Raw genomic sequence first — 14,017 nt, 5'->3', positions numbered from 1 at the left:
GAAATATGATATTTTTACCTCTTTAGCAAAAATATTACAAAAGGCCTCGACGTGACAACAGGAGCTTGTGAGTGAATAGTGCGGCATCATGTGAATTGCCAGAGGGACGGACTCTAGACTATAAATAACGAAAAAAAATATCTCTTAGTATCGCAATTCATTAATAACGAACAGTAAACAACTAACCACAATATAATGAGTTTCTCTTGATGGTAACAACAACAAATATCTACGTCTTAATGCATATTGACATTCAAATATTAACTGGCAACTAAAATAGAATTTTGGCTTTTTATAAATTAGGCCTAAGCTAATTAATTTTTGGGAAGAGGATGTGTATTTTAGTTCGAAATATGTGTTCCCATGAGAAAATAGAACGTTTTAGAACGCTTTTAACTAAAAACCAATAAAATTTTAAGAGGGATTATATATAATTAGTACTTGAATGGAGTGTTTTAAAAGGAAATGTATTCGTTTATGGAATAATATAGCCTAGTGTTGCGTCAATCGTTCGTTTTACGAGAACAAAATCAATCAGTGACCGACTCTGAATACGATCGAATCATTTCAATTGTTCGTTCGTTTCAATACTTTTCGTCACCGTTTAAAAGAAATAACAAGTAACCGATTGATTGAGCTGAATCGACTGAAAACCGAGATTATTGCTTACGGTATTTCATATGTATAGAAAAATTTAGCATGCTACAATATATTAAGACTGCTATATTTAGGGATTCGTCTTTTTGTTAAAGAGTCTTGAAGCATTCTCTGTTACATCTTTTTCAGATCGGTCTTTTATCTTTGTTTGAGGAAAAATGATAAGAATGATTGAAAGGCCGCATGAAAGGTGAGCCCAAGCCTTTATTTGTTCTGAAGGAGGAAATAATTAATTTTCTTTTATTTGTTTTGACCCTTCGTTGCATCGAAGAGAAGATGATTCCAAATTGTTTATATAATACTCTTGCATGGCGTCTGTTAAGTATTCTGGCCATAATGCAATATCGTTTTCAAAACTCCTAGTTTCATCATTACTTTGAGATGATTTTAAATTTAGATTTTATCTTTTTCTTTTATCTTCACAAGCGGAATCGCTTGGTTTTTCCTCTTGGTCTTTTTGCGGAATCGTTTCGGACACAAATAATGATTCTGGATAATATATAAGATGTATACACGTGCATATTTAAGGCTCGATTGAATGTACACACATCCTCCTCATTTTCAACAGGAGAAAAATGTATAGCTTAGTTTTTGTTTTAGGTTTGCCTCAAAACAAGAGCAGATTAGAAATTATGAAAACATTACCTGAACATTCCTGTAATCAAGAACATCAAATAAGTCAACACCATTTAAATGAACCTATGCGAGTTAACACTGCAAAAAAGATATATAAATGTGAAATTTGTCTTAAACAGTTTACCGTAGCACGTAGTTTGACACGACATAGGCGAACTCACACCGGAGAAAAACCTTACCAGTGTGAAATTTGTTTTAGGCAGTTTATTCAAGCAGATGTTTTAAAAACGCATTTAAGAACGCACACTGGAGAAACACCTTACACATGTGAAATTTGCTTTAAGCAGTTTACTATGGCAGGTAGTTTGAAAATACATTTGATGGAACACACTGGAGAAAAACCTTACGAGTGTGAAATTTGTTTTAAGCAATTTTCTCAAAACAGTGATTTGAAAAAACATTTGAGAATACACACTGGAGAAAAACCTTACACGTGTGAAATTTGTTTTAAGCAATTTTCTCAAAACAGTGATTTGAAAAAACATTTGAGAATATACACTGGAGAAAAACCTTACACGTGTGAAATTTGTTTTAAGCAATTTACTGTATCACTTAGTTTAAAAAGGCATTGGAGAACGCACACTGGAGAAAAACCTTATACGTGTGAAGTTTGTTTTAGGCAGTTTAGAGACCCGAGTTCTTTAAAAAGACATTTGATAGTGCACACTAGAAAAAAAACCTTACAAGTGTGAAATTTGCTTTAAGCAGTTTACTGTAACAGATAGTTTAAAACGACATAGAAGAATGCACACTAGAGAAAAAATCTTGTAAGTGTGAAATTTGTGTTAAGCAGTTTAGTCAAGCAAATGTCTTAAAAACCGATTCAAGAACGCACACTTCATAACAACCTTAAGGCGACCACTCACGGTACTACGGCGTCGTTCAACTACTCCAACCATACTGGCCTGTCTGCTGCACTACTGCAGAGTTGATCTCATCGATTTGTTAAGCGTGTATGACCGTTTACAGTTTGATACTGCAAGAATACATTTTTTAACTGCTAGCTTTGATCATATAGAAAATCGACATAGTTTCATTTAGCTAGAATTTTTTAAAGCGTTATATAAGGATATAAAGAATAGGAATGCCTATGGCGAATTAAAAGTAAAACATATCACGACAGAATCACTCGCAAACAGGCAATGAACATTCTAGTTTCAAAGTTTCAAGAAGTAAATAAAGTTGTGAATGAAGAGTATTTAAGAAAAAATTAACAATTTTAGAACATTCTATAAAAGAGAATTGAAGTTAGTATTACAGTCTAGTAAATCGGATGCTTCTATGTTTTGTTGATACGTTAGGAGCAAAAAATATAATAAATAAATAATAAAATTACTTTATTTAGTTTTTTTTAATTATTTTTTTTTTATTTTTTTGAAACGTATTTGAATTTTAAAAATACAGAAATCATAATATGAAGCTCCACGCTAGTCTACGTAATGACTATTCTTAGTACTATTCCACTTTTCTTCAAATACTTTTACATCATTTAATTTCGTGGAGGCAAATATTTATTCATGAGCTCCATTAGTATATTGATTTTTAGTTGCAATTTGTTGATACGATATGACAATATATATGATATGAATGCGCGCGTTCAGCCGTTCATTTAACGCAAGCCGCTGAAAGTCAGCTGCTGCTAAATTTAACTTTATTTTCCGCTGGATGAACTCAGCGGTTGCTTGGGTATGCGTGGTACACAATAATAATTATAATTTTTTAAGAGTTTTTAATTAAAAATTTTAATTTATGTAAAAAACGGATTTAGCATGGAATAATCAAAGTACAGTTTGGTACTAAACGAGTAGATTTATGTATAGAAGTATTTATGTAAATATTGAGGTTAGATTTGTTGAAAGTCAAACACGAAATGAAATGTCGAGGCAAATGCGTTTAGAAGTTTTTGCCTGCTGGATCTAAGAAAGGAATCCGACTGCCCGACCAGACCTACCGTCCACGGTAGACCAACATTACGAGTCTATGAAAATGTATGCGCAGAGTCAGACTGATGGACCATACATCACTTAGCGACCGACAGCGATCGTCCAGTTTTGAAATTCGAACTTGTTGGAATTTGTGATCGTTTGGACGATGAATATGGAACATTTCGCATTCGTTTATACTGTTTTGAGCAATGACATTGACCATTGACATTTTAAAATTTGCAATTAACCTATAAAATTTGGGCTTGCTCATACGATAATAATTTTGAAATTTTATAGAATGGGATATAACACAAAGAATTCTTGTTGGTGTCATTATATAATTATTATATTGTAGAATTATCGCTGCTAATTCTATCCATATTTCAATTTTCTACAAAAAGCCCGGTAAATTAATATTACAAAAATGTTGTTAAGGTCCATTCGCTCAACTAGGGCACATTTTGACAGATTCATAGCTGGAAACCTACAACACAAAAGTTCCTAGCTCGAAGTATTAGCCTCTTAAATAAACTTTAATTACAGACTTCTTTAATTGAAAAAAGAAAAATTATTGTAAATAGTGGAAGTGTATACTAAACCCATAAAATTTTGAGAAGTATATATTTAAAAAAATATATTTTAGTCGTTATAATTTAACATAACTATTTATTATATATGGTGCAAATAAATAAATATTGATTGTCGGTAAACTGTCAAAAAGTAACTAACTTAACAAGCTTAATAAACGCACTGATTGGGTAGTCCGTCTCACTCGTGCATTTAGACTCATGCGATAGAACAGCTGTTAAACTAAACAACGGGAATTTCATAATGGAGCATGCAGATACACATTTATTTTCATATATTAAAAGATCAAAAATTGGAGAACATTTTAAAAATGATGCTAGATAACTTAAAATAAATAATAAAACTTTATGTGAGCAAGATTGAAGATCTTAAATAGTTATGACCTACAATATTTTATACTCAGTATTTTTATTTTTTGTGGCTAAGTTTTATATTGTAAACAAAAATACTACTATCTTAACACAGAATATACGTCGATAACTTAAAAAAAAAACGTCCAAACGATAACAGTCGCTGCAGGCAGAGCACTGCTATCATATCATAATCGATCAGAGATATGAAAGTAGCAGACGCATGCGATTCCTTGCATCAGGAGCATAAAGCTTGTATTACAATAAATTACCAATTGACGAGTGCACAGCGCGTCGCTTGCGACTGCACCTTAAGCCACTTTGTGCTTAAAGTTAGCTGCTGAGGTCGTCTATGTTGTGTCTGAACCATCGAGCAAAAAGACAAAAGAGGGAATCTAATCGTTATGAAAAGGCGATCAAAAAAGTTGCCTCTGATGGCGGGCATATCCGGAAATGCGAATGCGCCAAATTTAAATTTTCCGACACTTATTAACAGTAGCTATAAAATAGTTTTCAGAATGTGTCTTAGACGAGAAAATTTTAATTAACCCAACTAAATTTGATTTCTTAAACAAGAAAGACTCTCTTTCCTTGTTTAATTTGACCTCTCAAGATGGCACTTCCTGTCTAACAATATTTTTGCCCCCACTACCTTTACATTCCCTCTTTTGTCTTTTTGCTCGATGGTCTGAACACACCCATGGTACAATGAATACACATTGTATGTTTGTGTATTCATTGTGCCATGGAACACACCTATTGTCATCATGTCATGTCATCAGGCATTATGGACCGTGGAAGTGTGACGTCACAACTGTCAATTACTTTCCAAACAAAAGTTGAAATGTCCAATCCCAAGACTTTTTAATTTCTATAAAGTTAACATTTTGCTTCCTCTGCTGCTTTTTCTTTTAAGTATAGTGTTTTTAAGATAATACCATCATAATTCAGTGTTCTATTTCTATGAAATATAGTTTAAAAGTTTAAATTAAAGACATTCTAACCTTACTTTATTGATACATGCATTTTATTCTATTTTTATAAAACAACATGCTTTATTGTTTACACAACCTTGTAAAATTGTTGTAGTAACTATTAGAATACTTAGATATTGCAAAAAGCGGAAAGATTCTGTAAAAAAAATGAAAAAATAACGAAAAATACAAATTATCCACACTAAACAAGGTTTGTTTGGAAAGTGAAACTGACATATGTCAATAAAATCTACGTCATCACTTCCACGGTCCATTGTCGCTTCGAATTGAAAGATCAAAGACTAACCTTAAATATAGAAAATATTAAAGTTTCAATTTCAAGTGCAAAGAGGTGCTATCAATACAAATATATGTTTCTGATCTTAAAGAGCTCATTATAATAGGCTCTTGCACATTCTTGTTTACAGTACATACCTCTCCTTGTGGTCACTAGTGATCAATGAATGAGGTGACAATTATATTTATTCAAACTTCATGTAAACACTGTGTTAACATCGTATTCAGTTTATTTGTTAGCTATGGAATTTAACATTAAAATTAAGAAAGAGTCTGTTGAATATGACCAAAGACGTATAGATAGTCAGCTACCTATAACACATCTTTGGGATTTGAAGAATAAACACGAAGGTAATACAAGTATTAACAATTAGTACTAAACAATGTAATGTAATTTCTATTTCTGATTAGCTGTAGCAGTAAAAGCTGAAATTAAGGAAGAGTTTGTTGAAGGTGGTCCAAGTTATATAGAGAGTCAGACATCCACCTCTGTTGATCTGGAAGACTTCAAGAATGAATCAGATGAGAATAATTTGGGTGAGTTTTAAAACCTAATTGTGTGTTGTTGAGACAAAATTTATTTTGTAGGAATTTTGGTGAACAATTTAAACTATGTGGTCATCAATTTAAAATGGGTCAGTCAATAATTTTAGCTATAGTCCTCAAAGAACTGCAGAATTTGAAACTTTCAATTTTTTTTAGTATTGAGGGTTCATAAACTTTTGCATTTATCACAGACAAGATGGTTGTCAGTTCATATTTCCATCAAGCAAGTTTTAGTTATCATTTCACTATAGTTTTTGTTACATTGGCTGTCTTTCATTATTATGGTCTGAAAATAGTTTCAAATGTGCCTAAATGCCTTTTCTGCATTATGTCCTGCATGATTTATCCAACACAACACCAATGCTCCATTTTTATGTGTAGGCCAGGATCTCTGTAAGCCATTATATTGTTGCTCATATCTCACCACTAGGAGGCATGTACTTTGTTGTGAGGATACTCACATTTGTTTAATTATTATTCATGTCATTATCTCCATTTCTATTGATATTTTTGAAATCGTGAATTTAGGTTTTGCCAAATTTAATATACTTAAAATATATGAAAGAAAATAAACCTACAATGGCCCAAGTTAACAAGTTACTTAACCACTAAAAAATTGAAAAAAGAGAGTGCTACAATTGTTATTTGAGGTTCCTATTCTTCAGACTCTTTGTAACCACTCCCGGACAAAGACCTCATGAATTCTCCAATCTTCTGTTTTGTTGTGCTATTTTATGCCAGTTTCTCCCTATTTTTGCTTTGTTGTTGTTTAGCCACCATTTTTGTGGTCTTCTACTACCACTATTGTGTTCTCATGCTCTTCAATATATGTATAATGTTTCTTATCAATATTTCTTGTTGTCCTGTCATGACAGGTGTTTTTTACATCTGTTATTTACATCTTCCACTTTTATTCTGCTTTGCCCATTCTTGTTTCATACATGTTCTCTCAGAGAAACTCCTAAAATAGCTTGTTTGACAGCCTGCTGTATTGTTCTTAATCTATTGGCTGATAACTTTGTAAGTATCACAGTCTCCATTCCATAGGTCCTAACTGGTAGGATACAACTGTGGAATACCCCTTTCTTTAAATTTATTGATATCTTTTTTCAACAACACTGAGCCTGTTTAAGTCATTTGGTTTCCTCTAGTGATCTCTGCTCTTTGATTCCGTTTGGCTAGTTTCTTCTTCTGGTTGGTTTCTAATTCAATAACACAGGGGGAAATTTAGATCCCAGGAGAAGGTAGTACAGTGGTTAATAATGTTAATGACTGTTTCTTATTTTTTAAATTTATTATTTAAATTTAAATTTATTTAAATTTTAAATATTTTTTTGTTTTTTATTACTTATTTTGCTAATATTAATTTACAGATTAAAAAAAACATTTATTTTAGGTGTTTTTTTGAAACATTACGAAATTGTCACAAAAGTCCTTGGTTTAGAAATATTTCATGATTTAAATTTAGAAAAGTTTTGATTTTTGCTTGAATTTACACACATAATAATGAATAATATCGATATAAAAGACATAATAACTTTGAAAAAATTAAATATAAAAATAGAAGTTATTATGTATTGTGGAAATGTATAAAACAGTTCTTTTCCTTTGTAATGCAAAGTTGTACTACTACATTTGGTGCACATATTTACTGGAACACTTCTACAATAATTATTGATGTTTTTACACCTACCCCTATCTGTGATGAAGCAAGTGATCAAGCCCATCTAGACATATGTCTGCTACCGGAATACTTTTAGTGGCTGGACCTAGCTTCTTCTTTTTTGAAAATTCTGCATCTGTGCTGGTTTTTGTTGGACGACCCCTTTTTCATTGTTGGGTTCTTTTCTCTTCCAATAGCAGTGCCTCTGCAATGCTCATTTTGAATTCTTGGAGGTTAGCTATGTTTCTCTTAGGTACATGTAAGGATTCACAGTCTCTTCTGTAAATGAGCCAAGAGTTTACCACAGTAACATCTAAAAAGGGAAAAAACAATTTGTGATAGAACTTTTTAGATCTAATATCAATTCTGTATGTAAAGAGCAATTAATACATTCATTAGATCCACTCCACCCATAAATTCTACAGATGAGAAAATGTTGATAGCAAATTTACTACCTGATTCTCAGCCCATTTTACTGCTCTGACTTTAATATTATCTACTAGAGTCGAGACTTCTTGGAAGGATCCTTTACCTTTTTTTAGTAAATCTTTATCCTTGTTTAGAGGAACTCCCAATAAGCGATTTAACTTTATTGTTCCAAGGCAATAAATTTTCTTTTTTGCCAAATGCACCATTAGAGCTAGATAGGTAAACCAATTATCAAAATATAAGAGATGATTTGCACCTACAGGAATATGAGTGGCTAACTGCAGTACCAAATTGGAGCTAGCTCCTAAATATGGTTCTCCAGTTACTGGTTGGATTTTTTCAGAATATATAAAAAAATCATACATAATTCCTTTCTCATCACAAAGAGCAAATAATTTGTAGTCCCATTTGTGTGGCTTGCTGGGTATATATTGTTTAATGCTAGATCTGCCTTTGAATGGCACTATCTGTTCATCAATACATAACATTTGAGGCATTTGAATTTCTCTAAATTTCGCCTGTAAATGATTTATCAACGGCCTTATTTTGAATAGTTTGTCATATGTGGTATTATCTTCTGGTATTGTGGAATTATCGTTAAAATGAATTTTGGATTTTATTTCTTCCCACTGGCCATTACTTCTGATTTAATTGGGCAGTTTAACTTAGTTTTCCAATACAGTCTTGAGTTGGATAGTTTTACCATGGACATTGCCAATAAGGACCCTAAAAATTGTCTCAATTCAGGTATTGACAATGACAGACTTAGGATATTAGGATTTTCTTGAATGGCATACAAGTTTAACTGCTCAACTATGTGAGTCAGAATATCTTCCGAAAAAAAAAATTTCTAAAATATTCCACAGGTCGCTTTACAACTCCAGACGGCTCTAGTTAACCTAACCACATAGGCAGTGGTATAGCAGAATCTTCAGTTGACACATGTTGTTGCCAAAGTGGATAGGTTTTACGATTCTTTGATCTTAAAGTTTCTGGTGCAGCTACTGTTTCTTTATTGGCTTCACTTTCTTCAGTACTATAGTCAGATTCATCTATTATATAAAAAAAAGTATAAATGAGTCATTTCAAACTATAATACAAAGAGACAAAACAGTCAATACAAATGACTAGAAAATTATAAAAAGAACTATAAAAATAATTACCCAAATCCTCGAAATTAATACCAGAACTATCTAAAGTATCTTTACTACCCTCATCCATTAAGGGACGACGTTTTTGGCCATAAAACGCTGCACAATCCATAATTATTTTGATCAATCAAAAAAAATCCAAAAGACGAGAGTGGCTATTTTGTAATGCTTAAAATTTTCAAAAAAAAAATACAGAACAAAAATTATTTTTAATATTACCTTCGCCAAATGATAATCGTCCTTCTAGAAGTATGTAAAAAAAATCCAACGTTCATATGCTGCTTGATTCCAATTTATAACAATAAACACGCCACAGTACACTATAACCTAGCTTTCATTAGTACACTGTCAAACAGAAACATCTCACGTGAAGGTGCCGCGCGAACGTAATCAAAACGAGTTTGCTATATTGTCACTGAAATGTAACGATACCGATCCCGTCGACGTAGCCGTCCTACATGGGTTATTTTGTGCATAAGACCACTGTTTATCAAATGTTACGAAAACGTCACGCTCATCGTTATAGGGTTAAGCTTTGCTTCACTATTGGTATCTGAATTTTTCACCAACTCCTACAAATCATATATAGAACAAGCGAAGAGATCTATGTATTTAAGGCTTGTAACTGAGGAAGAAATTGTTTATATTATAAAAAGTTTGAAAAATACAGGTAGTAGTGGTGATAATGAAATTTCAACAACTACAATTAAAAAATGTATAAATGAGATTACCATGCCATTAACATATGCAGTAAATACATTTTTTTTTAATAAGGTGTGTTCCCAGATAAACTAAAATTATCAGTGATTAGGCCTTTACACCAGAAAGGTAGCATGACACAAATTGAGAATAACTGTCAATAAGCCTTTTGCCAAGTTTTTCGAAAATATTTGAAAAATATATGAGCAACAGGTTGATGGAATATAAATGTTATAACAAAGTATTCAATAATAGTCAACATCCATATCTTAAAGGCAAAAGAATTCAAACAGCCATGTATCAATTTACTCACAGTATCTTACAAGTACTAGAACATAATGAGACAATGTTGGGGTTATTTTAGATTTAACAAAAGGTATGGTATAAATGGAATAGCTCATAATTGGTTCAAATCATTCTTATCAGGAAGATCACAAAGGGTAATTTTAACACAGGAAAATATGATATTAAATCTGAAATTAAACCTATAAAATTAGGCATTCCTATTGGTAATTGACTTTATGCATTCAAATGTGTAACAGGATTTCTGCAAATTTTGAGATTTTTCACAAAAACAACATATATCTCCTTACATAACCTATTAGTTTAGCACAAAAACTACATATGTAACAAAATTTTACAAAAACTACATAAATCTCAATGTAAGATGTCTGTTTATTTTTCTAAAAAACGACCTTTAATGGAAATTAACCTACACATTCAAACAAATGCACATAATTCTAGAATATCTAGAATTAGAAGTTCTTTCTATTTTATGTAAAACATTAAAATAAAGATATTGTATGTTGTTTTTGTAAATAAGTCTCCAATTGGGACTTTCTTTTTTTTTAACTTTTTTTCCTCTTGATTTTAGTTTTTATTTTAGGCCTTTTCGAAGAGAAGAAAACTTCTGAAACTATGAAAACAATACATGTAGATTCATGTAATAAAGAACAATGTATGGAGCAACTTGTCCATGACAGTTATTTAAATGAACACATGAAAGTTCACACTGGAGGAATACCTTATAAGTGTGAAATTTGTTTCAAGCAGTTTTCTCATGCAGGTGCTTTAAATCAACATAAAACAATACACACAGGAGAAAAACATTACAAGTGTAAAATTTGCCCTAAGCAGTTTACTAATTCCTCTAACTTGGCAAACCATTCGAAAACACACTCTGGAAAAAAACCTCATAAGTGTGAAATTTGTTTTAGACAGTTTTCTATAGTAGGTAATTTGAAACAACATAAAAGAACACACACTGGAGAAAAACCTTATAAGTGCGAAATTTGTATTAAACTGTTTACTTCAGCAGGTAACTTAACAGAACACATGAAAGTTCACACTGGAGAAAAACCTTACAAGTGTGAAATTTGCACTAAGCAGTTTACAAGTTCCTCTAACTTGGCAAAACATTCGAGAGTACACACTGGAGAAAAACCTTATAAGTGTGAAATTTGTTTTAAGCAGTTTTCTCTTGCAGGTGCTTTAAATAAACATAAAAAAATACACACCGGAGAAAAACCTTATAAGTGTGAAATTTGTTTTAGACGGTTTTCTCTGTTAGGTACTTTGAAGCAACATAATAGAACCCACACTGGAGAAAAACCTTATAAGTGTGAAATTTGTTTTAGACAGTTTTCTCTGTCAGCTACTTTGAAACAACATAATAGAACCCACACTGGAGAAAAACCGTACAAGTGCGAAATTTGTTTTAAACACTTTACTTCAGCAGGTAACTTAACAGAACATATGAAAGTTCACACTGGAGAAAAACCTTACAAGTGTGAAATTTGCTCTAAGCAGTTTGCTAATTCCTCTAACTTGGCAAATCATTTGATACTACACACTGGAGAAAAACCTTATAAGTGTGAAATTTGTTTTAGACAGTTTTCTAAGGTAGCTAATTTGAAACAACATAAAAGAACACACACTGGAGAAAAACCTTACAAGTGTGAAATTTGTTTCAAGCCGTTTTCTCATGCAAGTGCTTTGAAGGAACATAAAAAAATACACACAGGAGAAAAACCTTTTAAGTGTGAAATTTGTTTTAAGCAGTTTTCTCTGTCAGGTACTTTGAAACAACATAATAGAACCCACACTGGAGAAAAACCTTACCAGTGCGAGATTTGTATTAAACAGTTTGCTTTAGCAGGTAACTTAACAGAACACATGAAAGTTCACACTGGGGAAAAACCATACAAGTGTGAAATTTGCCCTAAGCAGTTTACTAATTCCTCTAACTTTACAAAACATTCGAGATTACACACTGGAGAAAAGCCTTTTAAGTGTGAAATTTGTTTTAGACAATTTTCTGAGGTAGCTAATTTGAAACAACATAAGAGAACGCACACTGGAGAAAAACCTTACAAGTGTGAAATTTGTTTCAAGCAGTTTTCTCATTCATGTGCTTTGAAACAACATAAAAAATTACATACTAGAGAAAATGATAGCAGGTAATTTGACAACACATTTGATATTGCACACTGGAGAAAAACCTTACAAATGTGAGGTTTATGTTTAGCAGTTTCATCACAACAGTAGTTTGAAAATATATTTGGAAACGCATAATGGAACGAATCTTACATTATGAAAGGAAGTTTGTTTTGAGAGTTTTAAGATTCAATCAAAATTAAAAAATTACGAGCACATAATGAAAGCAATTGATTGAAATGTCAATCTTGACAAGTTAGGACGGAAGTCCGAACAAAGCAGTCAGTGTAACTTTATGTGTTTCGGATCTCTAGAGACCCCAGCCTTCTGTAGTCTTTTCTCTTTTCATAATTTAAAAACATCATAACTTTCTTTTTTACCTAAATTTAACAGAGCTACCCACAACCTTTTCATTTTACAGTTCTTGTCTATTATATACCAAGATATACCAATAGTCTATTAAGCTCATGAACTTATAACTTATCCTTTTATATTTCTCATGTACCTAGTGTTGCTTTATAACAGATAGGGCCATTTCCTCTTAAGTTATAAGTTGAGTACTATATGACCATCATATTACAAAAACCACGTCCCAACCATCAATTTTTGTTCATCTCATATATTTGCGAACATACACAAAACAACAAACCAACTTCCTCATGAACACCAAATCAGTTGTTTACGTTCATGAACTTGTAACTTAAAAATTTTTACATTTACCAGGTACCAAATGCAGTTGCTTTTTAACATACAGGGCCTTCTATACTTAAGTTACAAGTTATAAGTTAATTATTTCATGAACATTAGACTACATAAGCTTTTATTTGATTCACTCAATACCGCCTCCATATATAAAATATATCAATTTCTATTTCACCCGTCAACAATAAATTTTCTAGAATCCAACTACCCACATATGTCTAATTTCCGTTACTTTATTTACATATTTGTATACTAACCTATGAAACGTTATTCCTGAAGATTTTTTATCAACATTGCTACTGCAACTATGTTGAGAACAAGAAACTATTATTATGCACTATCACAATATAATGTTACAGTTACTATAAAAGTATTAAAACTAAAAAAAATATTCTAGAAAACAACAAACGTAAATAATCATACACGATCATACCAATATGGCCGAAGAGAGGTCGTTTTAGTCACGTAATTCCCTCTCCCCACGACGATAAAAACCTTTTTTGAAGACGATTTCCGGAGTGAAAATAGAAACTTTAATTATTAGTCAAATTGATTTGTCAATAATATATTGATTATTTGATTTTCATCACAATTACAACCAATAAATGCCATAAAAAAAACATAATATTTAACTTATTTTGAGAGGTTTGAAGTGAAATTTGTCTGCATATAAGATTTTTTAGTCCAGGTGATTTGAAAAAAAAAGCATTTAGGACTCCACAATGGAAAGAGGCGGTTGACATGTTGATATAGGTCTTATAAAATAGATGTTAATATTATTAAGTGTAGTTGTTTGCGAAGAATTATATTTTCCCGTGATGAAAGACCGCAATTCAGTATTTAACCCGAATTTTCAAATTATTACATGAAAAATTGCTTCGAAAAATATTTCAAACTTACGCAAATATGTATTATAAAAACAATAAATGAATTTCAACCATGTAATTGCGTTTTATTAGATGTT

The 14,017-nt window shown here is 31.7% G+C and overlaps 1 protein-coding gene across 1 annotated transcript; it reads left to right on the top strand.

Moving 5' to 3' along the window:
* Positions 1 to 4,948: 4,948 nt before the first annotated feature.
* LOC140444285 (uncharacterized) lies at positions 4,949 to 14,017 on the top strand. Its single transcript, XM_072536036.1, has 3 exons — positions 4,949 to 5,778; positions 5,839 to 5,964; positions 10,802 to 14,017. Exons 1-3 carry the CDS (start codon positions 5,670 to 5,672, stop codon positions 12,376 to 12,378), a joined length of 1,812 nt encoding a protein of 603 aa, XP_072392137.1. The 5' UTR covers positions 4,949 to 5,669; the 3' UTR covers positions 12,379 to 14,017.

Source organism: Diabrotica undecimpunctata, chromosome 1, assembly GCF_040954645.1.
Source record: "Diabrotica undecimpunctata isolate CICGRU chromosome 1, icDiaUnde3, whole genome shotgun sequence".
Taxonomy (NCBI): domain Eukaryota; kingdom Metazoa; phylum Arthropoda; class Insecta; order Coleoptera; family Chrysomelidae; genus Diabrotica; species Diabrotica undecimpunctata.
The sequence above is the reverse complement of the archived record's forward strand: the minus strand, read 5'-3'. Positions and strand labels throughout refer to the sequence as shown.

What these genes read in the sequence shown, in the direction of transcription:
- LOC140444285 (XM_072536036.1), top strand. Translation starts at nt 5,670, where the DNA reads ATGGAATTTAACATTAAAATTAAGAAAGAGTCTGTTGAATATGACCAA. An exon ending in TTTGAAGAATAAACACGAAG is followed by an intron (nt 5,779 to 5,838) that starts GTAATACAAGTA and finishes ATTTCTGATTAG; the next exon opens with CTGTAGCAGTAAAAGCTGAA. An exon ending in ATCAGATGAGAATAATTTGG is followed by an intron (nt 5,965 to 10,801) that starts GTGAGTTTTAAA and finishes TTTTTATTTTAG; the next exon opens with GCCTTTTCGAAGAGAAGAAA.